Source organism: Calonectris borealis, chromosome 8 (assembly GCF_964195595.1).
Source record: "Calonectris borealis chromosome 8, bCalBor7.hap1.2, whole genome shotgun sequence".
Classification (NCBI taxonomy): Eukaryota; Metazoa; Chordata; class Aves; order Procellariiformes; family Procellariidae; genus Calonectris; species Calonectris borealis.
In genome coordinates, this window is record NC_134319.1 from 31,596,681 (window position 1) to 31,609,967 (window position 13,287).

At 58.4% G+C, this 13,287-nt stretch overlaps 1 protein-coding gene across 1 annotated transcript; it reads right to left on the reverse strand.

The window, feature by feature from the left end:
* Positions 1-1,956: 1,956 nt before the first annotated feature.
* Positions 1,957-3,452, reverse strand: IER5 (immediate early response 5). The gene has a single exon (XM_075156804.1). It carries the CDS (start codon positions 3,370-3,372, stop codon positions 2,617-2,619), a length of 756 nt encoding a protein of 251 aa, XP_075012905.1. The 5' UTR covers positions 3,373-3,452; the 3' UTR covers positions 1,957-2,616.
* Positions 3,453-13,287: the final 9,835 nt, after the last annotated feature.

The following is a 13,287-nucleotide window of genomic DNA, read 5'->3' on the forward strand; positions in this document are numbered from 1 at the left end:
CACGGTGGTTATCAGCTGGTAAGCAAGAACTTGCTCACCCTCAGATAGCTCCGCAGAGAGGTCACGCCAGCCAGAGGGAGCTGCGTTGGCACCTCTGGGTAGTCTTTGCTGTATTTTCAGAGGCCAACAGCAATTAAGGTGTTGCACAACTCTTCTCTGGAAGATAGAATAGATACGGGCGCTGCTGGTGATCTGTGCCAAAGGGAGGTTGGGTCTTGTCTGCACAGGGACGCCGGAGGCTGCACGAACCAACTGGACCAGATGCTCTTCCAGCGGTTGGGTGCCCAGAAAACCTTTAGATATGCCAAAGTGCTCCTGATCAACTCCGTGACAGCCAAGAGCAGGAGTGCCCCCACCCCACTTTGGCACTCAGGAGCTGACCGCAAGCCCTGGGCAAAACCATCTGCTTCTACAGAGATGCTGTTGGCGAACGAGAAGCAGGACCGAAGCCTTCCCTGCCTTGCCTTGGGAAGGAAGCCATGCTCATATGGGAGCAGGAGGCCCTTTCCATCCCCCAGCCCAGCTTCTGGCCCACAAGAGCAACCTGTGCCCTCAGAGTAGGGTGGAGAGCTGGGGCGAAAGTCCTTGATAGCCACCCTCCTCCTCCTCCCGCTGCTCTCCTCTTACTGGAGAGGTCCTGAGGTGACTTCGTCTTCCATCCGACAGCCACGTTGTGGGACCGTAGGGTTCTCCTGTACAAGCAAAGCAGGGCCAGGCCCTTCCCGTCACCTCCCAAAGGTCATCAAGTGGGAAGAAATGTCTCATCACATGCAATTTCCTTGGTGTTGTCTACCAGACTAAAATTGTATGTCACTATTAAGTGCAATTATCAAGAAAATTAAGACGGTAGGACTTTCACTTTTACGTTAAGAATAGGGAGCTACTACCTTACACACAAATTAGTAGAGCTCCCTCTAAGCAACCCCAGACAAGAAGTCTTCGCCCCTATCACAAGTCCTCCCCTCCTTGCCCTCCCAGCGCTTCAGGAGGACCAAGCCTGACGCCTCCAGTTCTCACAGAAACAAGGTGTAAAAACCCCAGCCGACAACCCCAGTGGCCCCCGACACGGTGCCTGTTCCAGCCCGAGAGAAGAAAGCTTCACGTCGCTCCCCAGCTCTCCCACCCAAGCTGGGCCCCTGGGGTTCAGCCAGATATCCCAGGCTGCGTTTCACAGCACACAAACATCTTCCTGGACTCGCAAGAGATGCAATCCTCAGTTGAAAAGTTCATTAATTAGGTGCAGAGAAGCCTCTAGTGAATCTCCCAGCAAGAAGCAGGAAAAAAGAGTTCCCCCACAATTCAGTCTAATTACAACGCCTCGGGGCGCTCCACAGTTGCTCTGAAGCAGAGGCCAAATTTTTCTCCCCACCCCTAAGAGCAAGAACTTTAACCCAGTTATTGTTTTACTGATAATGAGAAAAAAAAAAAAAGCACTGATATTCATCATTTTAACTATTCTGCAAGTAACAGCAAACAAGAGGCACTGAAAAAAATCTCTCTGGCAGAGCAGCAGCTGGCCGTGAGCTCGGCCCGTGTCCGGGAAGGATCCACTCACACACCCGCAGCCCGGACCTTTGAGCAGGCGAAGCCGGAGGCCAGCCCTCCGCCCCGCCGGACTGCGCACTGCCACTCTTCGGGGATTTAGCAACCACTTTCCACCCACAGAGAGTGACTTTGCACATGAGGTACTTTCTGACTAAGACCTCAAATGCCACGGCAGCTCGGGCCCTGGGAAGAGGCTGCAGCCGGAGGAGCACCTGGAAGATCCTGGGAAGGACTCCAGTCGCCCTGACAGAAGTTTCCTTTCTTCCCAGCTCCCGGAGGAGCTGGACTCCATCCCACCCCGAGGCTCTGGCGAGGCAGGGTGGATCCAGCCACAGACACGCAGCAACCACACCCCGGCTGTTGCCGGCCCGGCTCCCCGCCGCCCTCCTCCCCCCCAGACAGGGACTAGGCTTATACAGTTGAAAATATTTAATACGTGTTGTACACGTAGAATTACATTTTATACAAAACAAGATACATCACTGAAGGAGAACACTGTACAAAAAATCCCTACGGGAGCCCCAAGCCTTTATACAACAAAGACCGGGAGTTACCAAGCCTAACCAACAGGCTCGAGGACTTTCCATCAGAGCGTCTGTAAACTTCGTTTCTCTCAATAAACACTTTTAAAAAGCACCATGTAATAGTTCTTACCTAAACCTTTCCAAAATAGAGACTTTATTTAATAATCTTAATACTTTCCAAGCTTAAAATATTACCCGGTGGGAGCGCCCCCGGGCGCCGGGGAGGGCGGCGGCCCGGCCGGGAAGGGGAATTCCGGGAGGGCAGGGCCGGGCCGGGGGCGCTCCCAGGGACCCGCGGTGCCGGCGCGGGCGGGGAAGGGGGAAGTGCTGCTGCTGCTGCCCCGCGGTCCTTCCCGTGCGGCGGGGCAGGGCGCCGGGGCCCCGCGGCGCTGCCCGCTGCGGCGGACGCCCTCCTCCGCCGGGCCGGGGGTACGGGAGGAGGCCGGGAAGGGGAAGGGGGGGGGGGTCACCTCTCGGTCCGGCTGCCCGTCCGTCGGCCGGGCCCCCCCCTCCCCGCGGCGGTGGGCGAGTCTCTGCGGCCGGCGCGTCAGAAGGCCACGATGGCCGTGCTCCAGGGGTTGAGGGTCCGCAGCACCGGCTCGTCGCAGCAGATCTGTCCCGGTTCGGCCGCCGCCTCGGCGGGCGTCGTCGTCCCCGCCTCGCCGCCGTCAAGGGGCGCCCGCCGTCGGCCCTTGGGCTCCTTGCTGAGCAGTCCCGAGAAGCTGGAGCCGAAGATGCTGATGAGGCTCGCCACGTTGCCCGTCTCCATGTCCTCCTGCTCGCCCGGCGGCGGGGGCGGCGGCTCCTCCTCCACCTCGCGGCGGGGCTTCTTCACCGGGGAGCCCGCTTGGCCTCGCTCTCCGGCGCTCCGCTTCCGGGGGCAGTGGGGCGGCGGGGGCGCCGCGGCGGCGGTGGCGCAGTCCGCGCGGTTCGCCTCGCCGCCCGCCGCCGTCGCGCAGCAGCAGCTGCAGCCGCAGCAACAGCGCCGCGGCCGGGGGCCCTCGCAGTCCGCGCCAGGCAGCCGCGGGCCGCCCCTAGCCGCCTCGTCCTGCGGGGGCGGCGGCTCGCTGGCCGCCCAGGCGGTGGTGCAGGGCGGCTGCTCCTCTTCGGGGGGCCCGCAGGCGGCGGGGGGCGGCTCGGGCGGGCAGCCCGGCTCGCTCAGGTAAACCTGCCGGGCGCTGCGCAGCACCAGCGACACCAGGAGGTTCTTGTGGAGCTTGAGGCCGCCGCGCTGGCCCCGCGCGCTGTAGATCTTGCCCAGCGAGATGCTGACGATGCGGTGCGCCTCCAGCTTGAACTCCATGGGGGACGGGGGCGAGGGGGGCGCCGGGAGCCGTGCCGGGGGGAAAGCCGCGCCGCGCCCCTGCTCCGCACGCCGCTCCTTCGCGCCGCCGACTGAGGCGAGCCCACGCGCCCGGCTGCCTTTTATACCACCCCCGCCTCGGCCAATCAGAGCGCCCCGCCGGCCGCTCCAACCGCCGGCTGGCCCCCGCGCGCCCGCGCCGGCCAATGGCGAGGCAGGGGAGCGGGTTCGAAAGCTCGCCCCGCGGAGAGGGCTCTTAAAAGGGCAACGCCAAAGCAGGGCTGGTGGTGGGCCTCCCCCGTCGGGGGACAGCGGACAGGGCTGCTGCAGCACCACCCGGGGCTCTGCAGCACCCCACGCTCTGCAGCACCCCAGGTTTTGCAGCACCCTAGCTTCACTGCACTCCACATTGGCTTGATCAGACCGACAGGCAGCAATAGGAATTTGGCCAAAAAATTTGAAACATTTCTGGGGGAAAAAAAAACCAAACCAAACCAAGAGCAACCTGTTTTCTGCAGGTTAGAAACGTTTCCCCCAATTTCAGCACTGGTCTCTGACATCTTGTGTTAGAGGAGACGGTGTTGGTGTTGGCTGGAGGGGGAAGTGCACCTTTGAGTGCACTTCAAGGAAAATCTGCCCTGACATTGAGCAGAAAGCCTGCCCGGCTGCCGGGTGGAGATCTGCTCCGGGGGTCTGGCAGCGAAGCTCACAGAAAATCCAGGATAGAAGAGGAAGATCCACAACGGGGGTGGGAGGGGCTACAAGGGAGGATGAAGGAGGACAACAGGCCACAGCATCTCCCGGGGGTGATGGGTTCTCCACAGCAGCCTGGAGAACTTTGTTTGGGAACTGAAACCTCACCCTGCCGTAGCTGTGAAACCCGGTGGCAGGGCCAGCCTGGTGGCTGGGGGCCACAGGGGACAACCCACCCCCCCTAGACACAGCCCCAGGGAAGCCTCCGAGAAAGCTCGGGGGATGTTTCAGGGCTTGGAGTGGGGACCCTCCTTCTTCCACCAAGGAGCAACCACCGTCTGCAAGGAGGCAAAAAGCGAAAGGGCCCAAAATTAAGGAAGTTCAACGTGCTGCCCCGCAGTATTGGTTTCCCATTCCCAGCTGACACACGACAACTCATTTCCGTGCCTTTTTTTCCACGGGATTTGTCCACAGACTCCCCCAAAAGGAGACCCGCAACCTGTCGTGATGCTTTTTTGGCAGGATCTGCCACCACGTCCTGGCTTGCTGGAAGGACAAGGGGGTGGCTGGTCACAGCAGTAACAAAAACCAGGTGAAGATTCAGCCACATCAAGACATAGTTGACACAGCAGGCGCCTTCCCCCGCAAAAAAACCCACACTCGGACCAAAGGCATGTTTTCCTCCCACTTGAGCACAGCTCGAAAACCTCAAATGCCACTCTCTGGATGTTGAACACAATGGCATGTCAACCTGGGGGTTGACATCTCAAAATGTCCACCTCCTCTTGCACAAACCTGCCACGCTCCATCTTAAATGACTAGACCGGAGCACGCTCACCCGCACAGCCAAAACATCATCCAAAACACTGGCCAAAACAGCCGGTCCCGGCTTTCCCCCTGCCCGTGCCAGGGCAAGCCTCTCCCGCCTGCAGAGACTGGGGCTGTCCCCCCCACGCCTGGCGTGGGAGGCCGGAGGGACGCGAGCCCCGGCGGTGGGAACCGAGGGTTTCCAGACCCGCCGAACCTGCTCCCCGTGCCTCGGAGGGCCGGCAACACCCTGGCCTAAGCCCTCGGGTCAGTCTAACCAGCCGGGGCAGGTCTGGGCTGGGATGTTTGGGACTGCAGTCATGCCTCCTCGCCCGCAGCCGGCACGTCTGCCCGCCACCGGTGCCCCCTCCGCGGCACGGCATTCGGTTGTGCCCCTGCAAAACGGCTTGTGCATCACCAGGCGTGTTGCTCTGGGACTGCTGTTTGCAGGATCCGGGCACCTGCATCCTCAGCTGAGATGACCCCAGGTAGAAGGAAAAAGCCAGATTTGATACATCTCAGCTGGGTATATTCCCGACTGGGATGCGGATGAAGGGCAGCGGTGCAAAGCCACCCCACCGGCTGGAAAAAGCTGAACGCAGGTGGAGGAGACAGGGTGCGAGAGCTCTGCTGAGTAAAGATGTCTGGATCTGAGAGGACCGACCTGTTCTGCCGCTCACCACCTCACCCCGATGGCATGAGGCACCATTTCTCTCTGGTCGCCAGGTTTTGGCTACCTACCCTGCCTAGGACCGGGCAGGCTGGCAGCCCCCTCCCCTCCCCTGGGATAAGCCCGATGGGGACGGGTACCGAGCGGTCCCTCATCCCTATTAGTGCTCAGAGAGGGGACTTAGAGAGCCAGCAGGGAGGAGCAGAGGTGCGGGCCGTCAGACAGCAGAGCTACTACCCGGTACCACCGGTTTCACCCACCAACACCGCGCCCGGTGTCAGGCACAACCCTCGGCACGGTCGTGCACCAAAGCCCTGCCTTGACATCTGCCCTGCCCCTGCCTGCACTTTGTGCCCTTTGCAAAGAGATGGGGCAGCGGTTTGCTTTCCCAGGGCTGGCCGTGCAGGAGGGAGGCAGGAGGAGAGGACGGGCAGCAGTGCAGGCAGAGGCCGTCCCGGCAGCGCGCAGGCAGCCCGTTTAAGCCAGGCAGTATTTTGGTGGCAGCCCTGCCTTTCCCTCCCAGGCTGATGTCATGCTTTAGTAAGTTTGAGGCAGAGTCACATGGCAGCTTCTGAGGTCAGCGCCTGGGGCGGCTTTGTTGTCTGTCTGCCTGCCTGCCTGCCTGCCTGCCCTGGGCTCCTGCCTGCACCCCGTCCCCGCTGGTGGGTGACCCTGCTGGGGTTCCCCTCCGAGCAGGGCATCTCCGTGATACCCACGGCTCGGCATCTCCGTGATACCCACGGCTCGGCACGGCGCGGGAGCCGTCGCCTCGGTGGGGCCAGCATCCCGGACAGTCGGACGCGCCTCGTGTCCGTCCGTCTGCCCGCAGAAGGGGCATTGCCCCCCATCCCTGGGGCGTCAGGGGGGGACACGGGAGAAGGAGGCGGGGGAAAGGGTGTGACGGGGCTCTCTAATCTCCGCATGTGATCTAACTGGGCTGGAAGGGGTTTGACGAACAATTAACAATCCTCCGGCTCAGCTGCTGTTTCCCGAAATAGCTCTGGCAGGAGGAGGAGGGCGGACGGGCTGGCAGACAAAGGTGGCCTCTCCGCCAGCAAGCTGCAGCCGGCGGCGCGGCCGGCAAGCCGGCGGAGGAGGCAGCCCCGGAGGCCGAGCAGCGGGGAGCCCGTGGCCCCACCTGGAAAGGAAAACAATGCGAGATAAAAGCAGCTCGGGGCAGGAAGCAGCTTGTGGTACAAATAATAATTGCAGAGGGCTGCGCACACCACCGGGTGTTTTGGAGGCGTTTAAATCCGCCTTCGACGGCGGGCAGAGGAGGTCGGCGCCGGGAAGCTCATCGGGGATTCGCGTGGCTGCGTCTTGGCCGGGAGCGGCGTGGGCTGCTGGGGCTGCGTGCCGGCTGCCCGCATCTCCAGCCAGGGCAGCAAAACCCCGGCTGGGGTCCTCCCGTCCCCCCCAGCCGCAGCCCACGCGGCGACGGCGTGGCTGGGGACCGTAGCGGCGCGGCCATCTGGTGCGCAGCGCGGCCGCCCCGACCTGCGGCGGTGGGGCTGAGGATGTGGTTAGCAAGATCCTGTTTCGACAGCGGCGCCTGTCCCCGTCCCCACCCCCCCGTCAGCCCCTCGCTGTCACCAAATGTGCAGCCCAGGCCCCAGGAGGAAGCCAGCTGCAGCAAAGAGGTGGAAAACCCTCCGGGTAGGACGGATGGTGAAATTAAAGTCTTCTCAAATCACAGGCTGAAGTCATCCATCAATTCTGTTGGCTGTCCCAGCACCACTGCAGTGCATCCTCCTTTCTCTCTTCCATTCGGACAAGGATTCATGAGTTAGACCCTTCCCGGGAAGAAGATGGGAATGAAACAGCCAGACCTCCCTTACCACCAGTGGGGTTGGGGCAAAAGCCTTCACCCCAACAGCTGCCTGCAGCAAAAACGGAGCTTGAAGACAGCCAAAGCCCCAGGGAGATGCAGGCGCATCCCCAGAGATTGCTGACGGAAGTGAAACAGGACAGGGAGGAACATTTCCAAATGCAGATTCATCCGCAGCCCCAGACCAAGTTCATTTCTAGATGGGAAAATAACAAACATCTGAATTGTGAGGGACCCACGCAGGGCTCAGGAGGAGGAAGAGGCTTGTTTGGGGTTGTTTGTGGTTTTTTTTTCTTCAGAAAAAACGATGATTCGCATGGATGCGGGCTGAACCTGCTGCAATTGGGTATCAGTAAGTAATCCCCCCAGAGTTCCCAACTGCTCTGGTTTATCCATGCTTGGAGATAAGGTCAGAAGAGCTGGGAAACATCCCAAAACACAGCCAAGAGCGCTAACCGCTAATCGCTGCCGAATGAAAACCAAACGCAACGCGCAAGCGAAACAAATACAAACAAATCAATACAAACCTAAACCCAAAGGAGAGGAAGCAGCTCCCTCGGCTTCTGAGAGCGCCAAGACATCCGCCCCTGAAACCACAGCGGGGTGTGAGCCTGCAGCACAGCCACGTGCTAGAAAGCAAAGGGGTTTTGCAGGGTTAAAAACCCCCTTCCGTCGGCAGAGATGATAGCGTAGATACCCCAGGCAGGCAGGACTCCCTCCTACAGGTCTTTTTGTTTCACCCGTGACCTGGAATTCCCCCTTTTCCCCCCTGCACAAATGATTGAAAATTTCCTTTCCCTTACTCTGAGCCACCGGCTCGGGATTTCCCTCCCCTCTCCTGGAGATCCGTGACCTGGACCCCCTGCCCATCAGAAATCCTGCTACTCCTCCAGCAGCCTCTCCAAACACAAAGAGGGGGGGAAAAAAATCCCACTCCCAGCTATCAGCTTCTTCAGGCAGTCATTTCCCTTGGAAAAATGTGGCCCCACATCTTTCAGTGTTTTATGGAACTGGTTTGGGTTTCCTGGGGAAAAAATGCATTTATTTGTCCGGGGTTTCCTATCAGAGAACCCTTCTATTGTAGTCCACCTTCCTGTATTTTTTTTTCCCTCTCTGATACGCCTACAATGGGTCCTGTGCCATTTCGAAAGACGGAGGCTGCCTTGTGTCCAGCGGGAAAAGAAGCAGGACAGCCCTGGGATGCAGCCCAGCAGACGACCCTCCAGCTGCCCAGCAAAGCCCGTGCTTTTCGCTGGAGCGATCTGCTCCCCAGCAAACTCTTCGCTAAAGAAGAAGGCATCCTTGTTGGCGTTCACCTGTGGCCCAGCATGGGGTTAAACATCTCAAATTAATCACGGAGCCAACCAAAGTCACAGTTCAGCAAACCACGGGGTAGATCGCCTGCCCAAAGGAGTCTCAGCCTAATTATTTTTTCTTCTCTCCCTGTATCTCAATGTCACCTTCCTTTTAGCCAGCGGGCAAATGACGACTGCAGCCCTCTGCACATCCCAGAGCGCAGATGTGTCCTCTGTGCGACTGCTTCCCGCTTAGGCGTGATGGGGAGGTTGCACAATGATGCTCCCGAGTCATGGAGCCGTTATCCTAGGAGAGGCTGCCTGCTCCGCTCCCTGCTAATGAAAGGGGGGACCGGGGTCTTGGGACTTGCCAGCAAAGCACACCACATACTTATTAAAAGTCCAAAGGCATGCCAGGAGAGAACCTTCCGAGTCCTCAGAGTAGCAACCACCGACAAGAGCAGCAAGGGCAGAGCGGATCCTCTCTGTGCCAAACCCCTCCTCCCACCATCAAGGGAAACTACAAAATAAAATGTCTGTCATTTTATTGACATTGACTCCCCCTGCTCCTCCTGATCTGTGCCCCTTCCCTCTTGTAGGGACCTTCCTTTGGCCACCTTGTCCTTCACCTGGCTTGTGGAGCTGACTACATGATGGAGCCCAGAGTCCTGGCCAGGTCATCCATGGACATGGAGATAACGAGGAACAGTTACGGGGTAAGGCTGCTGGGGAAAAGTTCCTTCTGATTTCACCCACTTAAAAAAGTAACGAGGACTCTAGCAGTCCAGCACCTCGCTACTCATGTCATTTAATCTCTTTTTGGATCCAGGTAAGTTCTCAGCATCCCTGGCATCCTGTGGCCGGCCGTCCCAGAGGTTCACCCTGGAGAAAGTAATGCCGCCTTTGCTCAATTTCATTTCCCGTTTTCATCTTCATTAAATAACCGATTGCTCATACACTATGCAGAGGAAAATTAATTTTCTCCAAAACAACTCTTATTCTGAATAGTCATCCCGCATCCTACTATGAATTATCACCTTGCATTTGCTCATTTATTCCATACTTCATTGCATTTTTACCATTTTTGTCCGGTTGCCCAGTCAGGGATTGCAGTCTCTGCTGCACACAGGCCTCGCACTGTTACGAACCCACCCGAGGGTACAGCTACGGCATGAAACCAGCTCTCGTTAAACAACAGAGAGCCCACGAGAGTCAGCAACAGGAGGAAAGCCACGACCACGGGAAAAGCTCCGGTCAGGCTTCACTCCTTCCCAGACAACTGCAAGCCCGAGGAAACCCGTTCCGTCGGCTCCGCGGCACACAGAGCTAGCTGTAACTCCGCTGCTTCACCTCCCCCTTTGCCAACCTCCCCCTGCCTCTGTGGCAACGCCATCGCACGGTTGAGGCCTCGTGTCATCTGCCCCCTTCGCGCTTCACAGCGAAGTCACCGCAGATTTGTAAAAATGAGGCTCAGGAAACCTAGTTACAAATGCAGAAGGGTCACGAGTGGGTAGGATTTGATGTAAACCCTCTGGATTTGATGTAAACCCTCACTGCCCACCACAACACCGAATATTTAGCTAGAGAGTAGTGTTTTGTATCAAGTTATCACTGCCTTAATCCTCCTCTTACAACCACCATTGAAAATCTTCAATAACTTTCACTAAAAATGCAAATGAGGAGGAAAAACACCGAAGCACCTGAAACCCATTCGCCTTATCATTTCTTCCTTTAGCTGTAAAACCTTTTCTGGGGTGAAAAAAAATCCCCTATACTTTTACAAATCCAAATTAAAACAATCCAGCTTTTCCCCGAGAGGAAAAGCCATCTCTTCCACGCCAAATGCATATTCTTTGCACCAGGCTAGTATGGGATCGCACACACACCCCTGTGCATGTACGCACACGCCACAAAAATTTTCCTGATAAAAGTTTCAGTGAGCCCAGTTCTTTCCTGCAGACGGTTGGGATTTTGACGAGTTGGCGCTTTTCGGCACAGAAGTGTTTAATCAGATCTTTCCTGACCAGTTCTGCAGCTGTGCACCATGTGCCGGAGCACTCCTCTCCCAGGGAGGAATCGGTTAGCCCAGCACGCCGAAAAGCTCCCGAAACAATCCCCGGTGCTTCCAAACCAAAAAATCGGAGCTTCCCAAAAGAAATGGCAAAAAAGCCCCCATTCTAAAAAATACATAGCAGCGCGGTTGGAATGGCTTTCATATGAAAATCTAAATCATTTACTACAATGCATAAATTAATTTCCAGCATCAAAGAAAAGGCTGCCTTTTTTATTCCTGGAAAGTTTGCAACTTCCCTACATTTGGGTAGCGTCTCCTTATTTTCAGCCCTCAACAGCTCTGGGAAGCTTTACACTTTTTTTGCAAACACGTAAAACCCATTTTCTATGAAATGAAGTGAATAAAGTGTTGATATAATTTATCGATGGATTTCTGAATGTCCTAGCTAGTAACTCGCAGAGGCTATGGGAGCTTTTCCCTTTTTCATTCCCAGCGTGGTGAACGTTTCAGGGGAAGCTTTGCGAGAGCGAGCTGAACTGCGCAGCCTCGGTGCACTGAAAGGAGAGCACCACAAACTGCCCCTGACAGTCTTTCATGAGTGTTTGAACAAATCTAACCCCGATAACCTTTGGTGCACTGCTCAGAATACACCGTGTCTTTATGCACCCTAACTATGACAACCAAATCCCTTGGAGGCTCTGAAAACAGAGCAAGGAGGCTACGACAAGCTCCAAGCTGCCAGCCTGCTGCTTCAGAGGGGTGTCCCCGCTGAGGGTGCACGCTCGGACAGGCGAGTTATGGTCCTGCACTTCGCAGAACAACCTGCCACCTCTGAGCCCGCTTGCGATACGCGAGTCGTTAAGGCACAGTGCATTGGGAAACACTGTCCTTGCAGAGCGCAGCAGCACCCAAAGGAGAGCCAGTGTGGGTACCCGGTAGTTAGCAGGCCTCTGCTGGGACGCTGTTGGCAGGAGGAAACCAGAACTGCTGAGCAGCTCCAGCGCAACCCAAGCTCTCTCTCCCCTGCTTGGAAACACACCAGTTTTCCTCCTTCTATCCCAGCAAGAAGCCCAAAGCTGCCAGAGCAGGAGACGAGGGCTGCGGCACGGCTTGGGGAACGGCAGCAATGGGGAAGGCGGGAGCTCTGAAGAGCGTGAAGCACAGGTGGAAATCATGGGAGGATCATGAGGTTTTGGGGAGTACAAGGTCTTTTGGGGACAGGGACAGACGTAACTAGCCCGGTGTCTCCTTGGCACTCTGTTTTTTCTTGAAGGGAAGCCCCCCGTGCTCAGCACAAGCCCATTTGGCAGGGACTCCCTGAAACCTGCTCGTGTGGGAAACAAGCCATCCAAAGTGCAGCAAGGAAGGGCCGGCAAACACAAGCCCTAAAGCTGCCGCCTATTGCACCACACCTGGCAAGCTGCGGCTTCCCAGGCGTGGGGCTGGCCGGAGCAGGAGGCAGCTTTCTCACCCCGCAAACTGCAGAAACCGGTTTTACGTGTGCCACAGCCTTCCCACCCCACACTCATGAGTAACGCTGCTGCGATTGCAAAAGTGAGGTATCCAGTTCACATGCTGAGGAGGCATATCTGCAAATGGTTTTTGTGCCTGTTCCCTCAGTGAACCAGCGCTACCTTTCCTAGGGATGCTGGACCGCAGCCACATTCAGAAAGCACAGGCAGGGACATGCACTTCAGTCAAGAGGGCAAAGATTTGGGGGATTACGCCCAGCCAAGCCTCTGCAAAATCAATCGTCATGCCTGCCTGTCCCATGGGAGCAACGCGGGGACATCCCCCACGCAGAGTGCTGCGCAGAGGCCGTTCAGCCATCTGTATATAGCAACATCCCCTAGCACTGCATGGGCACCCTTCCTCTCCTGCCAGCTTTTCTAATCCCGGGGCCATCTGCAGCTGAAAGAGGCTACTAAGGAGCCCAGAGATGTGAGAGGGGGGAGTGAGGGAACAGGGGGTCCTCACCCTGGGATGGACAGAAGCCAAAGGGCTGTTCTCGCCCCGCAGAAGGGAGGAGGAAGGAAGCGGTGCCTGTTCGTTCCCGCCGCAGGAAGGGTAGCGGGAGCAGCGCAGACTGACTGTCGCTCTCCCCTTCTTCCTCCCCCACCGGGTGGGAACACAGCCCGAGCGAGCCGCTCCTGCCCTGGCAGGGACCACGGCCCGGCAGCCAGGACAGGGCAGGACGTGCCTGCCAGTGCCGAGAAGCCGGCACGTAGGAAAGGCGGCGGCGAAGGGGTGAGAGGGACAGGGGCCTCCGAGCGCTTAAGGGCTGCCCGGGGCCCAGCGGGCCGGAGGTTCCCCGGGCCTGGAAAAAGCCTTCAGGAAGAGGCGGGACGGTCTCGCTTCCCCGCAGCGCACCCCTCCCGGGGGCCGCTCCCCGCCCGGCGGCGGGCTGGGGGGCACCCGCCGCCCCCCCGGCAGCCCCCGCCTGCCGGCGGTCCCGCCGAGGCGGCGCCGCTCCCTCAGCCCAGCCGCCATGGCGGCGCGCGACTCAGGCGGCGAGTGCGACGTCACCCGAGCCCGCCCCTCACCACCGCCGCCGTGCGCAGGCGGGGCGGGGCGAAGGGGAGGGGCGTGGTGGCGGGGGGCGGGGCGG

What these genes read in the sequence shown, in the direction of transcription:
- IER5 (XM_075156804.1), bottom strand. Translation starts at nt 3,372, where the DNA reads ATGGAGTTCAAGCTGGAGGCGCACCGCATCGTCAGCATCTCGCTGGGC.